The sequence below is a fragment of the Papilio polytes genome, unplaced genomic scaffold (genome assembly GCF_000836215.1).
Source record: "Papilio polytes unplaced genomic scaffold, Ppol_1.0 DF821289.1, whole genome shotgun sequence".
NCBI lineage: Eukaryota > Metazoa > Arthropoda > Insecta > Lepidoptera > Papilionidae > Papilio > Papilio polytes.
In genome coordinates, this window is record NW_013527915.1 from 4272388 (window position 1) to 4288767 (window position 16380).

The window sequence follows — 16380 nt, forward strand, 5'->3', positions numbered from 1 at the left end:
GAATGTAGCTTACAATACGTAACATGGTAAAACAATACGATGAAAGTATTACCGATCATTAGGAATGGCGCAGCTAAATTTATTCCAATGAATGAAATTCCTAAATATATCGCGCATCCAAATGCCGCTACCGTAGCCATGACCGCGGAAATATTTCCAAGAAGACCGAGCCATGGCTTCGAGCGTACCCAGTCTCCCATCATGCAGGTAATGATGGAGAAAATGCCCATTAAAATGAAGGTAGAGCTGAAGAAAGGTATGACAGTTCGTGTGTTCTTCTCCAGTTCGTGGTCGAGAGTTCGAGATGCGAAGCGGGCGACGGAAATGTGTTTAAATCGGCCTGTGTCCTCGGCAATGCCCACTTCGTCGAGAAATGCATCCTCCCACGCTGCGCCTCTGCAATTTTATAAAATGAAACATATTTAATTGGCATCCTCTGCGACTGCAAGAAAAGTGTGGTTATAAAATTAGTCATATCAGATATTATGTACAGTGGCCAATTTTATATCGCAACATTTAAGAAATCTCGATCGATTACAAAATGTTTCTATCTATTCATTCGCACCTTTCTATTCGTATTCTGTTCGAATATTACGAAGTGTTTAGTATTCGAAGCGATTTCTTAAAGCGTGTCAAGATCGGTGCCTATTATTTAAGTTATGAGATTTTAGTTGTTTAACTAAATGTCCGACTTTGTTTTATACAGAAAACAAGTAATAAGGAACGCAATGTACGAAAATTACACGTAATATTGTCTACAAAGAGGTAGAGTAACATCTTTGATTTGCTTCCTTTCAGATTTAATAGGAGCCACTTATGTTAGTTTAGTTACATGGTCATTGCTATAATTATTATACATTTTTACAAAATGCTGGTATTAAAACTATGCATAATCATACTAGTTAAGTTACAATTAGTAGACAAACGACAAAATAAAAAATTTGTTTGTTCCAATTTAACTATAGACTAGACCATAGACAAACGTATATAAGACTCACCGTTCCTGTTGTAATTTGTTATCAGTCCTGACGAACCATACGAGTTGTACAGCGGGTACGGATACGATCGTGTCATCAACAACAGTGGCCCCGCCGAAGTACACGGGGAACGCGTGTGCCTCCCACGTCACAGGGTTGAACATTATAGGAAAAGTTAGGTTCAATTCTCCACGCTCCACCTATTGGAAATTATCAAAAGGTTAATGCAAGCCTTGAATAGTAGTTTGAAAGGATATTACCATAAAGCCTTATTAACAAGATAAAAAAAAACTTAAAATTGAACGGTTTATTTTAGGCGTAATGGAAGTTAGTGTAATTACCATGTTTACTTTTAAAAATATTATACCTCAATTGACTTTTGATTATTTAGGCTGGTAAAAAATGCTGGCATTTGCTAAAAAAGTTCGTTTAATCCAAATAACGAGGAAAAAATGTTGTAAATCTAAATCTGCGCGTCTTCGCTTTGTCATCGATCGTAGGTTATGATATGCGGTTTTATTGTTTCTTATTGATGAATCAATGTCATTGTTATGATTCCTGGATGGATGCGTAATCTAATGTAACAAAATACAGACTCGGTAAGTGGAAATAAAAAATAAAAACTACTTACTATGCTGCCATAACAAGACTGTGATGACACATAAGAAATACTAACATAAGGCTATATGTTCTCTATAATCCCCTTTTCTAATAGCGCGACTAGCCCTGGACTTTCTAGACTCAAATAAATGACAGTGGAACACGGGTTTTATACCAAGCCTAATTTTGCCTTTGTCATCTTTACTATTATTACAAAGGGGAAAGATTTGTAATTCTTTCACCATTAAAAAACTACGTTATCAGTGACTAACATAGGCTGTTTTTATTATTTTATAAATTCACGCGGGCAAAGTCGCGAGCAACAGCTAGCTTGTTTGATAAATCATACATCCTTTAATTCCTACTTTTATATGCACTTACCTCGCCGATAATTTTATCCAGATTGAGAATATCGTTGACAAAGCACTGCCCCTCCCATTTGGCGCATTCCTCTCTGTATGTAAATGTTTCTCCAGTTGGCAGCGTTACTGTTATGTTCTGCACCAGTTCGTCCAGCTCACGTAGCTCCTTCCACACTTCTGTCCGCAGCATGTTTGTGATATTGTCCTTTGCTACTATGATTACTCTGCCAAATCTACCTGTTACAGGAAACTAGCATTAGTTTATCTTAATACGTAGACTTCTAGATTTAGATTTAGATTTCTATAAAGCTATCTTATCTATCTTCTATACATATAATAAAATTGGAGTGTCTCTTCGTAATATCAAAAGAAAAATTAAAAATTTCGAGAAGATGATATATTTGTTGCTGATAATGATAAAAGCATTAATTTTTTTGACTGTCTGTTCGTAAACCGCGTTTGTTGCGCGATTTCCACCGGACTTTTACTGAAGGGTAGTTTACATAGACGGCCATATTATAAGGTACTTTTTTATTATCTTAATATTGCGTGAACGAAGTCGCGGTCAACAGGTAGTATTGTAATAAATGTGTTTTTAAAGAGAGTGTGATAAAAATGTTTTATGTAAATTTTCTAAAGTACAAATAGTTTAAACTCAGAGATCCTTTATTTTCCAAGAATTTACAAACAAAATGCAATATTGTGCAACTTGATCATTCATATGTTTTTATATTCTATTATTATGTCTTTATTCCATATTAATAATCTCGAGATTGTCTACTATTAGAAGAAATATAGATATAGATTCATTATCTAATAATATCTGGCAATCTGGCAATTATTTTGATAAACTTACCCGCTCGAGTAATCCTCCCGACGTTAAACCTATGGGAGTAGTTGACTTTGAAGTGCTCTTCGACTATTCTCCTCTCCAGCTTCCCCTGGCCACTGACTGGCGAGAAGAGATACTCAGGGTCCATCTCATAGTGCACCCGTTGGTAACCGGTAACCATGAGTAGGGTCAGCAAAACTGGGATGATGATGAAGTACCCCGGCTGCTTCCCCACTATTAAACCCAGTTTGTAAAACGAACGATTTAGCACGTCGTCGACGAATGTTAATTTGCAACCCATCTGTAACAAAGATAATACTTGTATGAATAATTTTGTACCATTCAGAGTTCCAATGAGAGTTCGCGTGTGCTCACCACCATACATAGCCGTAGTTTCAGGAATAAACCACAACATTCTCTTTTAACTATAAAGTTTTATTTCGTATGTACGGATACACCGTACAATAATTATAAAAAAAAACTAACTGCGATACTTTCTGAAATTACAAGGGTAGAAATTTATCAATTAACTATCTAGATTAACATTTGACTTAAAAACCGAGAAAAAGGTGTTTGAATCCGATTTGTAGTTTTATTAGGTCGAAATAAAAAATATTTCACCATTAAAAGTTATTTTATTACCCAGTAACGGGGTATACACCTCTTTCCTTATTTTTTTTTTCGTGCGAACGAAGTCGCGATTAAAAGCCAGTTTTACATATTACACAAACCAGTAAATCATAGTATACTTGGAATAAACGGGAACAAATAATTTGATCCGTATAACGGAATTCAGTGGCTGACCACTAAACCACTGGCGTTTCATTTCCTATAGTTACTTTACCGTGATCCATACAGTATTAATAACGTAGTTTAGAATGTTTTCTCACCCTCAGATTCAGCTAAGATTATTCGCTTACACCTGACATGTACGAAAACATATCTTTGTAAAAATAGTTTCGTACAAATGTAAATAAAAAAATAACTAAAGCGCTTTCTGAGTTTTCAAATATGAAACAAAAAATCCACGTTTTTTTACCTACATTTCCAAGTATTTATGTACAAATAACAGAATTTAATGATTTGCTAATATTGACTAAAAATCTATGGTACTTTTTACGCTTACAAAAAAGCGAACTGGCTTGTTCCAATATTTATGTGTGTCAGTTCTAGTTAATAGACAAAAGACATTTTGAACCAACTCATAATTACTAACATTTGTAATACAAACGTTAAATATTCACACTTTGAAATTATTTTAACAAGTTCATAGATTTGATTGTTATTTTTACAGAGTTAATACCATAATTTAAAAATAATTAATACTATTATACAAATCGATTTCTCGTCCAAATAATCAATTTCCGATTTGTTGATTTAACATGCATACTTATTCGTTGATCAGCTAGCTACGATTGAATAGACTAGCTGTCAAAATTGACATACAAATGTCAAAATTTTGACAGCTAATGAAATAATAGATAATTAATTAGAATATCGAAACAAATGCAGGATAATTTTAATGAAAATAACAAGTACTTGGTAAAGCGCATCAGAGCCTTCAGAAGTTTCTACAATATTATGTAGATTATTAGTGCGGACCTCCTTGACCGACCGTTTGTAACTTTCCTTTCACTTATATTATTGTAGTAAACATGCTACCGACAGTATGTGAACTTCGTTATTTTACAATCCATCGATGATCATTACAAGAACTGTTAGTAAATTGAGTATGTGAATTATTCACGAATGACCCCAAAGTAAGCCTTGAAGTTGAAGACATGTTAAGTCCCTGATTGCCACATATGATACGTTTCTAACATGAAATATCAAACAGGCGATATTTATTATCTAACGGTAACATATAAAACTCACTGCGTTTTGCTCTAAGAACTATTAAATCGATTTATATAAACGCAACATATATAAAAAAAACTCTAAACTTATCAATTCGTATGAAAGGACAATATTATTTTAAACGTTACATCACTATGACATATTCGTCATTGTGAATGTTAGAAGGAAGTCACTTTAGGACTTCAAAGATTGTAATTTATTTAAATAGTGATTTGTAACACTGTAATGGGAATGGCCACCCACGTGTAGGCGATAACAATCGCACAAGGAGAGGTGGGCGGGCCGTCCGGTACCTTATCACAACTTTAGACTACAGCACTGGTGAATAAACATCCTAATATTACAATGTAACTGCTTCAATCAGACCAATTATTTTATCACTCATCATCTCTCAGTTCTCATCCAACTACCGCTGTGTTGGTGAGCCAGGTTTGCGTTCGCCAAGTTAATCTATCTCATTATTCAATCCCTTCTAGATCATGTCACCTTTCACGCAATCTATCCATTTCTAGGCCTACCACTACCGGTGTACCTTCACACTTACAACTAAATCTTGCTACAAGTAATTTTTCCTGTTTATAACATGCCTATACCATGTTAACCTTTTACTCATTAATTTCTCTATAACTGCGGCTACTTTCAGACTTCTCCAGTGACTTCCCTTAGTGACAAACAAACGTCTTTTGTTTGTCACTAAGGGATGTTGAGTTCTCTACGGAGTTTAACTGCATAGTTAAGAATGTCTAGACAAAATTTGAACTGTCAGTTAGATTGTTACAGTTACTTTAGCTTATACACACAAAAATGTAAACAGTGGTAGAGCCCGCTTTAACATCTTCCGTCGAATGGGCCGGCTCGCCAGGTGTAATACCACGACCACACCGAAAACAGGCGGGAAAATGGAAGCAATTACGCGTTTCGTCTAACTAGTGTGGTGCCAGAGGCCTAATTTTAGTCCCTTTCCCTTTCCACCCAAGAAAAGTGAATTTGACCGGTGGATGAGACGCATAGGAAGGGGAAATTAAGGGTAGGCGACGCATCTGCAATTGCGGATGTTTACGGGCAGCGGTTGCTTTCCATTTCGGTGGATTCAGGTGGCCGCTTGCATGTTTGCCACCTTATGGCATATAAAAAAAAACAATGAAAAATAGTTTATCGTAGATCTAGAGTATGTTTTCGTGATCGTGTGAAAGTATACAACCGGTCGGCGACTTGTCGCGTGCCGTGTCTATGTTCCACACTACTCGTACATCGATTACATCGGTGCAATCTTTGCTTAAATCAGTTTTTACTGGAATGATTACATTACGACGATATACCAGTTATCTGAATGGTTAATTGTTTAAAGGTTTGTACTGAATGACGTTACACAGTATAATAAAACATATTACACAACGAGCAGTCATGCAACACACATATATTACGAACACTTTGTTAAAAGTAAATTAAAAAAAAAAATATTATTTTTAATTATACACGTTGTTATTTAAGGTGATATTATGTGGCTAGAGCTGACATGTACTGAAATATTTTTTTTAAAGATTCTTTTAGAAGACTTTTCCAAAACTTGATAATTAATGAATTTTATTTTTGAAGTCGTTCTTAATTCGATAGTACAATAACTAAACGTAAAGTAAAGCTTGAGTAAAATAAAACAAAAAGTACTACTCAATATAAAAATTGTTAAGACCTTGGCTGAGTGAGTTTGACACTTGTAAACTTGAACTGGCAGTAAGAAATTTCGCAAGACTAATCCACTGCCTTCTGTTGCCAAATAATGCAACTAAGCATAAATGGCAATGTCCTGTAGTTAAAATAAGATTAGGCATCACATAACAGTTTATCCAACTTGCTAAAAAACGACTAACAGCACAGTAGCCAATCATACTAATCACACTAATGTTATAAATGCAGAAGTTTAGATGGGGTGTTTTTTAATGTTTGTATCCTAAACTGCTGGACGTATCTCGATGAAATTCTGATTATATCATATATAGAGGATAGTCTGGAAGAACACGTAGGCTACTTCCATTTGGTTTTTTAAGTCCTCGCGAACGGAGTCGCGAGCGAAAGCTAGTAATATTATAAATGCGAAAGTTTAGATGGATGGATGGATAAATGGATGTTTGTTAGAGTTTGTAGCCAAAACGGCTGAACTGATTTCGATGAATTTTGGTATAGATGTAGAGGATAGTCTGGAAGAATACATAGGCTACTTCCATTTTTTTTTTAAGTCCACGCGGACGGAGTCGCGGGCGAAAGCTAGTTACTTAATAATAGCTATAAAAGTTGAATTTGTAAATTAATCTAACAATATGAATCTATAGTTATTTTAGGCTTTTTAGCAATAGTATTATGAAAAAAATGTGTTAAATATTTTTAAAGACACAATTAACATGACTTCATGGTCTTATATTAAATATTTCTAGGTTACTAAAATGTTGTCATCTTTTGGAATTTTGCACATTGATATTGTCTAAAAGTGTTAAAAACACCTCTTTGTTAATATACGTAGATATTTTTATTAAACGCATAAATTAGCGGCTGGGTAGGGCTTTACAAAAAATATTTTGTAATTGACCGGATGTTTTAAATTCTGAGTTTCTATAAAATATTGTCCTCCCTACATACACGGGGTTTCGGCAGACGAAAATCACGCTTAGAAATGGTCGAATGATCTTAACACTCATATAAATTGGATTTAAATCATTTTAGAAATAAAACCGATAGGAGATACGTTGGATTAAGGACATCTAAAAAATCTACCGATTATAAATTTTGTAAAAAATTACAATCAAACATTTAGGTGTAATAAACAGCAATCACAGCTGGTTTATTTGCATGTAATACGAGAGCGTGTCTTCGACACATAACTGGGTTGCATGCTTACCGGCTCGGACCCGCTATATTAAGGCGGGTGCACACAGTACTTATTTGTCAGAATACATTCGCGATATATCAACGTCCTTATCTGAATGTTTATTAAAGGATTAAAAGGACGGTAAATGATTTGTCCATACAATTATACTAATATTATAAATGCTTATGTTTAGATGGATGGACAGATGTTTGTTTGAAATCAGAGTCGCGTTTGAAAACTAGTATAAGATGTTTGGGACAAACTGATATTGTCCTCTTCTGTACCAGTGAACAAAATCAAAACACTCATAAACAATCTGTTTGTTATCTATACTTAAATTAGAATTAGACAAATGAAAATATGATTTTATGCATTTACTTCTTTACTGGAAAATAATGAAATGCAATTCAAAACAGGCAGTTACAAAACGACGCCTTTTCGCAACATGTGCGCCAGCCCTTATATCGTAACTCAAACATACTTTGTCTAATAAATACAAACAATGCATACTTTAGTTTCTGAAAGTATACTTCAACGAGTTTTTAGTGTTCACCGAATTAACATGACAAGTGGCTATGTAAATATTTTGGCACGACGTAAATTCTTTGTAATTCATTTAAGTTCATGACTCTATTAAGATATACGAAGAAAGTAATTATTAAAAAATATTAAAGTGACACGCGATTATTTCAAAAATAACTTCATTTAAAAAAAAACATTTTATTGTCTGTTGCGTAAAAAATTCTACAACAATTGAACCAATGAATATTATATGAGAAAATGATTGCATAAAATAACCAATGCTCCCCGCGTTGTTTTTTTTTTCAAATCTTCCAAAGAACATTTAGAAAAAAGTATTTCAGTTCATGATAAATATCCATTCATAATTTACAGTTATTTAAAAATTTAAACGTTTAGTTAAACCGATTACGTAAATAGAAGTGGAATATTATCTAAGGTCATTTTTTACGGTAACGTTCACTAGTAAAATACGCTCGCGGTTTGATACGTATAATGGCCGGTACTTTGCGTTCGATTGGGAAACATGTTGTGAAACGCGTCCTTATCGCCGGAGCCGTTTCCTGATCCTCCTGATATAGTCACAATGTCAATTAAAATAGTTAAGTATGACCTATGGAACGACAATAAGTATCACGGACAATACATCTTAAGATGGGTATTGAATATGAAATCAATTGCTCTTTTTAGATTTATGACTGACTAGCTGTTTCTCGCCACTTCGCCCGCATAAAATAAAAAAATAACATAGCTTATGTTACTAATTGATAACGGAGCTATCTAATTGTGGGCGTCACAGCCATGTTATGCTTTAATTAAATGTAGTCTTCATTACCTCTTATGTTTTCTTCCAATTTGCACAGAATAACCTTACCAATATGGCCGTCGTGTCGTCGAGCTAATGCAACACCCTTATTTTGACATCCGACTACTATCCGATTATTAACATAACAAGCACAATTACGACATTTTAAAACCATGACATAAATATTTTAAATAATGTTTTGGATCACAATTACAAAGCTTATATCGTTATTTCAAATTATGACAAATGGTATTGATATATAGCAAAGGCTTAGTAATCTTCAAGAATTCAGAATACGTCAAAGTAGTTAAAAAGCTAACATAATGGTGATAGAATTTTTGAAATAGGCCCAGTAGTTTTTGAATTATTTTAATACATACAAAAATACAAATCTTTCCTCTTTGTAATATTTGTATAGATTATATTTCTATTATGGAGTAGTCAGATATAGATGTACTTATTTTAATAATTGAATATCAAATCGCTTTAATATTTAAAGGTTTACATTATCGTGTGTATCCAAAATTCCTTTAAAAATTGTTCCTTAATTTTGTCAATTAAAACCTTACATCTTTCATCTTAAACAAGTTCACAATCGTAAAACGGTCAACGAAATCGCCTTGGGAGTTAATACTATCATTAATTGTCTTTTGTGTGAATAATTTTATGAAAGACCTCCAAGAATTTTCATATTGAATGCGTAATATTTTCAATAATTTGATTTATTGTCTGTTATTACTTTCTTTGTAACGGACCTCTGCTTTCACATGCAAACAGGCACGCATCGGATTTGTGTCAGACGTAAATAATATGCTTTCGGATGATTTTTTTTCTGGTACGTTCCTCGAACGGTCAAAACTTCATGCTGAGATTGCCTCTATGGGTCCGTTAACACACCTGTATTACCTGATGGTTTTTTTGTTTACTTTTTTTATCAATTTAAATAGTTAATTTTAAAGGCTCTACCTTGTTGAACTACGTTTAACTGTGTTGTAGAATACGAATAACTGGTTAATACGTCATCGTATTAATTATCGTTATTTTGTTGTTGAATTTTTAAGTTAATAATTCTTATGTGAAAGTGTCAAACAAAACTTTAAACATACCGATTGATGCCCTTTTTAAATGCAAATAAAATAGTGAATCAAATCTTAAATTTGATTTTTTAATTAATCAATTCTTTACACAATTTTCAGTAATTCATAAAACGTTGAAATAAATATTCATTTAAGAATAAATTGCGGTATTAACACAATCATTTTTTAATAAAAAGGATTTGCACCAAAACACTCACCTGTCTCTCTTCTTGTTGCTTCATTATTTTATAACGTGATTGGATTTGTTATTTTGAAAGCCACTAAATAAAAAAATAACTGAACCATAGATAGTACTCGTCCAACTCTAGTCGAACTCGTTTAATCTAGAAATGCACAACTTCACTAATTATATTATTGTTTCTCTAATAAAATTCTCTCCAGTTATACCATCAGATTAATTATAAATATAGATTTCATGGGACTATTATTCCTCGATTATTTTAATAGCGTTAAGTTATGTGCAACTAATTGTCGCTTGTTTCCGGTTTGAGTACTTGAAACGGAACGGAATGATTTTAACGCTTTTCATCGATAAGTTTTTTGTTATAAAAATACAGCAACGATGCGGATTTTCAATTACATGTTTTATAACTTTTTAAATAAAATTATAGTTACTGTTTGTTGTGTGGTAAAATGTTGAAAAATTAAAAATTAAAAATTAAATGCAGTAAATTGTTATGGCGCCTCGCTACGCAGAAGCTTTGTGTCACCAAATCTTATCAATTCGTTTTCAATTCTTTATTGTCGTACAATTTTTCCGTCATGTTGGGAATATCCAATTTATACAATAGAGCCCTTTATGTGGTCGTGCATATTAAGATGTTGAACCGATGTAAGGAATAGGACGAGGCCGCGACGAAGGCCGCAGTGGTCGGGTTAAGGCAAATGGTACAACGAGGTTAGGACGAGGCTACGGTCGCTTTCCTCAAATGGTTTCCGGATCTCGATATCTAGAATTAGGACTTATATTAGAAATAGGCCGTTATGATAAAAAATGGGTGGGGAATCATTTAAATGATACGTTCTCTTTATATGCACAATACTTGACGATACTTTAAATTAAAAAAATAACTTCAATAGGAAAATGACACTTTATGTTTCGATAACTGTAGTATTTTTCCTTAGGAAGACCTAAGAAATTATGGATGGATTGTGTGAAAGAGGATATGCTTAAAAAAGGAGTGGATTCAGATATGACGGCTGATAGAGATGTATGGAAGAGCATCACATACTGTGCCGTCCCTCCGTAAGGGATAAGGGCAAGTGGATGATGATGAACTGTAAGTATTTTTCCTTATGAATTACGTGATTTGTACGAACTATTTCCTAATCTCGGATTCGGAAAATTGGAGGTTAGGAAATGACGAAATTGTTATACGCTAGTTACGACAGCGTGGCGAGCGTGACCTACTGCGAGTGCCTTTTTATTTTGACTGTTAATTAGTTGTGGCAATATTATTCGGTCACAACAGTCGAGCGGTTAACATGGAAGACGGCGAATGTTATGCTATTCGAAGTTTAAACACATGATACAGTGAGATAGGACGAGAAATCATACTAATATTATAAATGCGAAAGTTTAGATGGATTGATGTTTGTTACAGTTTGTAGCCTAAACTGCTGAACGGATCTCAATAACATTTGGCATACATGTAGAGAATAATCTGGAAAAACACATAGACTACTTGCATTTGTTTTTTTTTTAAAGCTAGTTTAAAATGAAAATCGGTAATTTTGAAAGAACACATTAAACAGAGCAGGGCTACATAGTGCCGGCTTAAATATTTTATTGCAAAATTATATTAATACTTAACAAGTAAACTTTGTTATTTACGAGTATTATTGTTGAATCTAGACATTGTAACGAATGGATTTTTAAAAAGTTTATTCGACGATAACTGTTGGGCTTCCTAAAAACAAATAAATAATTAAAATTCTAAACAGATGCTCATACTCTATCATACATATTAAAAGAATAAATAAACAACAGATTATATTAAGATAGTAATAAATAACCGCGAACGAACGACCGTGTAACCCTAATATGCTTTTCGATGTAAACGACAATTTCTATTAGACTGAATTTGTCTTGACAAAGTACAAGAGATAAACGTGAACTAAATTCTATGGATAATTAAGTAAAATTATCTCAAACATGCGGAAAATAATCAGAAGTTATTTGTTTGCAACTTATTTTTATACTAGCTTTCGCCCGCGACTCCGTCCGGGTTATTAAAAAAAACAGAACCAAGTAACCTATTTGTTCTTCCAGACTATCGTCTACATGTATGCCAAATTTAATTGAGATCCGTTCAGCAGTTTAGGCTACAAACTCTAACAAACATCCATCCATCTATCCATCTAAACTTTCACATTTATAATATTAGTAAGATAAGCGGCTTCTTTGCTTAATTTATAGCTTACAAGTATAATCTTACTATCTTACTTTATAGTAATTATATCAATGCGAAAGTTTAGATGGATAGATGGATGTTTGTTAGTTTGTAGCATAAACTGCTGAACGGACTTTCATAAATTTGCAATAGTACAGGACTATCTAGATGGAAGAACACATAGGCTACTTGATTTTGTTTTTTTTTTTTAATTCCACGCGGACGTAATCGCGGGCGAAAGCTAGTATAAAATAAAAGGTAAAGATTTAGTAACAACAGTATTTAAAACTTATCATCATCGTTTATCCACACACAAAAAGATACTCTATCGTAATGACAAAGAGTTGAATTTATTACTGTAAACATTTTTGTATACTTAAAAGAAGTTTTCAAATCCGGCTTTGATCGTCAATGTATCTAGTTAGCGTAAACAATAATGCAATATACCACGGCTACCGAAGCAAATTCGCAACGTATAGGTTTAAAAATACTCGGTTTTACGTTAAACTTAAGTATGCATCTTCTATATACTTAAGTTTGTACTTAGCTCTTGAAGGAATCGTTTAATTTACCCTAAAGTTTTCAATCTTTATTCCTATAGCCTTATCTTCTAAGTTATTTACAAATGCTTTTAATGAGGAAACTGCATAAAATATTGCAGTAGGTCAAAGTATCCAATATATAACCTGTTTTTAAATATTGAATATTTATTTTCTTTCGTATTTAAACATTAAAATCTCAAACCTCTTAATATTATCATTCTTGTCACGTAACCGATAAAATTGTATTCTAAAGTGATATTTTAACGAGATATAACATACGAAAATAATTAACACTGAATTTAGCAGTTATAAAATTACAAAATAATTATTTTAGCATATACTGCTAACTATTAAATACCATGTATATGTTATTTAAGATTTTACGATTTAAATGACAAGGCTTTTATAAACAGTTACAAGTATAAAGCATAAGAAAATTCACAGACCTATAAGAATTATTTCAGGCCATGCATTTGTAAACTTTTACACGAATCATCATCCACTTGCCCTTATCCCTTACGGAGGGTCGGCACAGTATGTGCTGCTCTACCATACATCTCTATCAGCCGTCATATCTGAATCCACTCCTTTCTTAAGCATATCCTCTTTCACACAATCCGTCCATACTGTCTTCGGAAGCCTTTAGCATTGCCTAGTGTGGGCATCACCAGACTAAACGTATCAGACACAGATTGTAATTAGCTTTAAGTTGGTATAACTGTAATTATAATTGTGTAATACTTTTGTTTTCAATTATTTCTTTCTTTCTTTACACAAATAAAAAGAAGATTAAAATTTTTCTAACTTCTCTTTGATAAACCGACTAAAAAGACATGTAGTAATAAATTTCTTCTCGAGTTAGATTACTGCTTTCTTTCATTTAAGACTCTTTTCCTTGTATTGATTGTGGTCAATCATAACTATATCTCTATCAATTGAAAGAAACAGTGGGTATATTTTTCTACGTCGCGATATCTACATTAAAACGGTGTCGAATAGATAAAATTTGTACAATTAAATAGGGTTGAAATAGAATTAATAGCCTCTATAAATTATCCATCTTGCTCTAGTGTAGAAAAATAGGTCCGGTCAATGACTCTATTTGTAGATAATTGAACAATATTAAGAAGTTTGCCGTTTTAGATAAGTATATTTATAGAAACGAGAGGTCACAATAATCTATCAAACATTAAGAATTTATTTATTAAATTCTGGTAGTTCCCTAATAATCTAAAGTAGGGGTAAAAGTTTTAATACAAAAATATGAAAACTTGAACAGGATTATTTCAAATCGTATAAAATTAAAAAACTGATTTAGGTATTTATTAGAGGTTTTCGACAATTCATCCTCTGAAATCTTAAGGGGTCTAAATCAAATAGGAGAAAAAATCTTCCTAGAGGTTTTTAATCTATGCGGGTAAAGTCGCGGGAAACAACTATCAGCGAGTTCCAACATTTTTAAAACAGTTATAAGGTAACACACATAGGATGTCCAATGACATAACTCTTGGCTGATTGAAACTGTTCCTAAGAAAGCGGATGGTAAAGCAGATCGATCTGGACTAACCAATTGACAATGTCAAAGCAAACGTGCGTCTCCACTGTCGAAATACTTCAACATACTGTTGTCGTTCTCATTCAATATGTTTCAGCAGTGAAAATTTACGGTTACAGTTATAGACTGACAAGTTATTTGAGGCATATATGAAGGCAAGAAACAAATGCGTTAGGCGTTTTGTCATAACTTTAATACTGGGTTTTAAACTGAATTTTTATACAAATTGGTTTAAACCAAGTAGCATGTTAACCTTAACAAGCTTTCTCTTAACTTGTTATTGAAGGTTAAGACTTTACACCTTTACAGTGTTTTATTTTTTTCTGCACGTGTGTTCTGTACGAGTGTTTAAAACTTTTAGTATGCTTGAAATGCAGCAAGTAATTTCAGGTTTTTTAAACTAATAACAGAATTAGAAAACCACTTGTCAAATGGAGCAGAGAAATATTCTTCCCACGCATTGATAGAGATCAGTGTCGAAGAAACTTGTCTACGACTTTCTTTTAGTTACTTTGTGTCTATAAATTCCCATAATTATCAAGATCGAGCTTTTACTGACCCATCTATGTCTGTCATTAACAACATCATATATACAGAAATTATTTACGCAGTTTTCCTTAAACATTATTAGTTTCTATTACTGTATCTGTCATCAATCTTAGCTACAAAGTTACTTTGTAGACGAGTACTTAATTACCTACTGTTCGTTTTGTATGTTTTATCGTACGTATTCTGTAGATTATGATATTCTGCTAGAAATACAACTAATAAATTGAAAGTAATTATGATGTTTCAAAACGAAATAAGTTGTAAATTTTCCCACTTTGATGATGATGTAAGCTTACACTATTGACACAATCACTTCAGTAAGTACGCGCATTCATTTTAATGGCCCATTATCTTTCAATCGTCAAACATCAGAGAGGCGGAATGGTCCTCTATTATTTCAAAGATCTTTGTCCTCTAAAGTCTTTTTCTATATTTTTATGAAGATAATTTAAGGCGAAATTATGTGGGATGTTTTATTTTCTTTATTTTTAAAACTTGGTTTTTAGTTTTTGTGGTACATTATACGAAAGGAATTGAAATCCAGAATTTAGGGTATTTATGCAAAAAAAATATGACTTAACACTATCATGGACAAGTTTTATAACCTGAACCAATTCGGAAAGACGTTTGATTCATTATCGCTATCAATTTAAGATATTTTTCTATGACTTTCTTTTACCATCTTGATAGTTTATGATATGTGGCAGTTGAATTAAGTAGGAAATCCATCGCGGCGAGCATAGAGGCGGGTTAATGACCACTCGTGTCGCAAACAGTTCTGCTACGTCGCCGATTCTGCAACCGAGTGACGTAACGAATACCGCCACTGGCTTCGTCGTGAATAACTCCTCGTATACGTACAACAGGTTGATATAAAATTTAATCTGATTAACATAAATTTAGCATCAATGTATTATAGAAGGCCGAGAAAGTACCTCCAGTTAATGTTTTGGAAGTCAATATTGGAGTTAAACATAACACATGCCTGTATTCAGAATTAGCAATGATTATCGATGTTTATTTGGTGCCATACTTCTGTGGCACATCTACTAATGTAACCTTGGGTTTGCGTTAAAAAGGAACACATGAAAACTGTACTTCTGCATATTATATAAAGAATAGTGCTGAATGTCCAAGTGAAGGTTTAAGAGGTCTTTTGATATCTCTTCCTCCTTTCTTGTCTTAATTTCACAACGTAGTTGTGACACATTCTATTAGTGTTGTAATATTTTAATGCGCTGGAACCTATGTACTCGTAATTCAAAATTTTAAATATATAGCTGTTGCTCGCGACTTTGCCCGCGTAGAACTAAAAATTTATCATATGTTACTAACAGAATAATTACCTTTCTAATGGTGAAAGATTTTTTTTAAATCGTCTCAGTATTTGAGTTATTTCAATACATGTGAAAATGCAAATCTTTTCCTTTTA

The 16380-nt window shown here is 33.0% G+C and overlaps 1 protein-coding gene across 1 annotated transcript in view; it reads right to left on the bottom strand.

Moving 5' to 3' along the window:
- Nucleotides 1-16380, bottom strand: part of LOC106109313 (patched domain-containing protein 3) — a 28787-nt gene that overhangs the window by 4750 nt on the left and 7657 nt on the right. The window contains exons 2-5 of the mRNA XM_013290765.1: nt 2796-3072; nt 1959-2176; nt 999-1177; nt 53-396 (exon numbers count right to left, since the gene is read on the bottom strand). Of these exons, the coding sequence (XP_013146219.1) occupies nt 53-396; nt 999-1177; nt 1959-2176; nt 2796-3072 (1018 nt within the window). The remainder of the gene's footprint in view (nt 1-52; nt 397-998; nt 1178-1958; nt 2177-2795; nt 3073-16380) is intronic.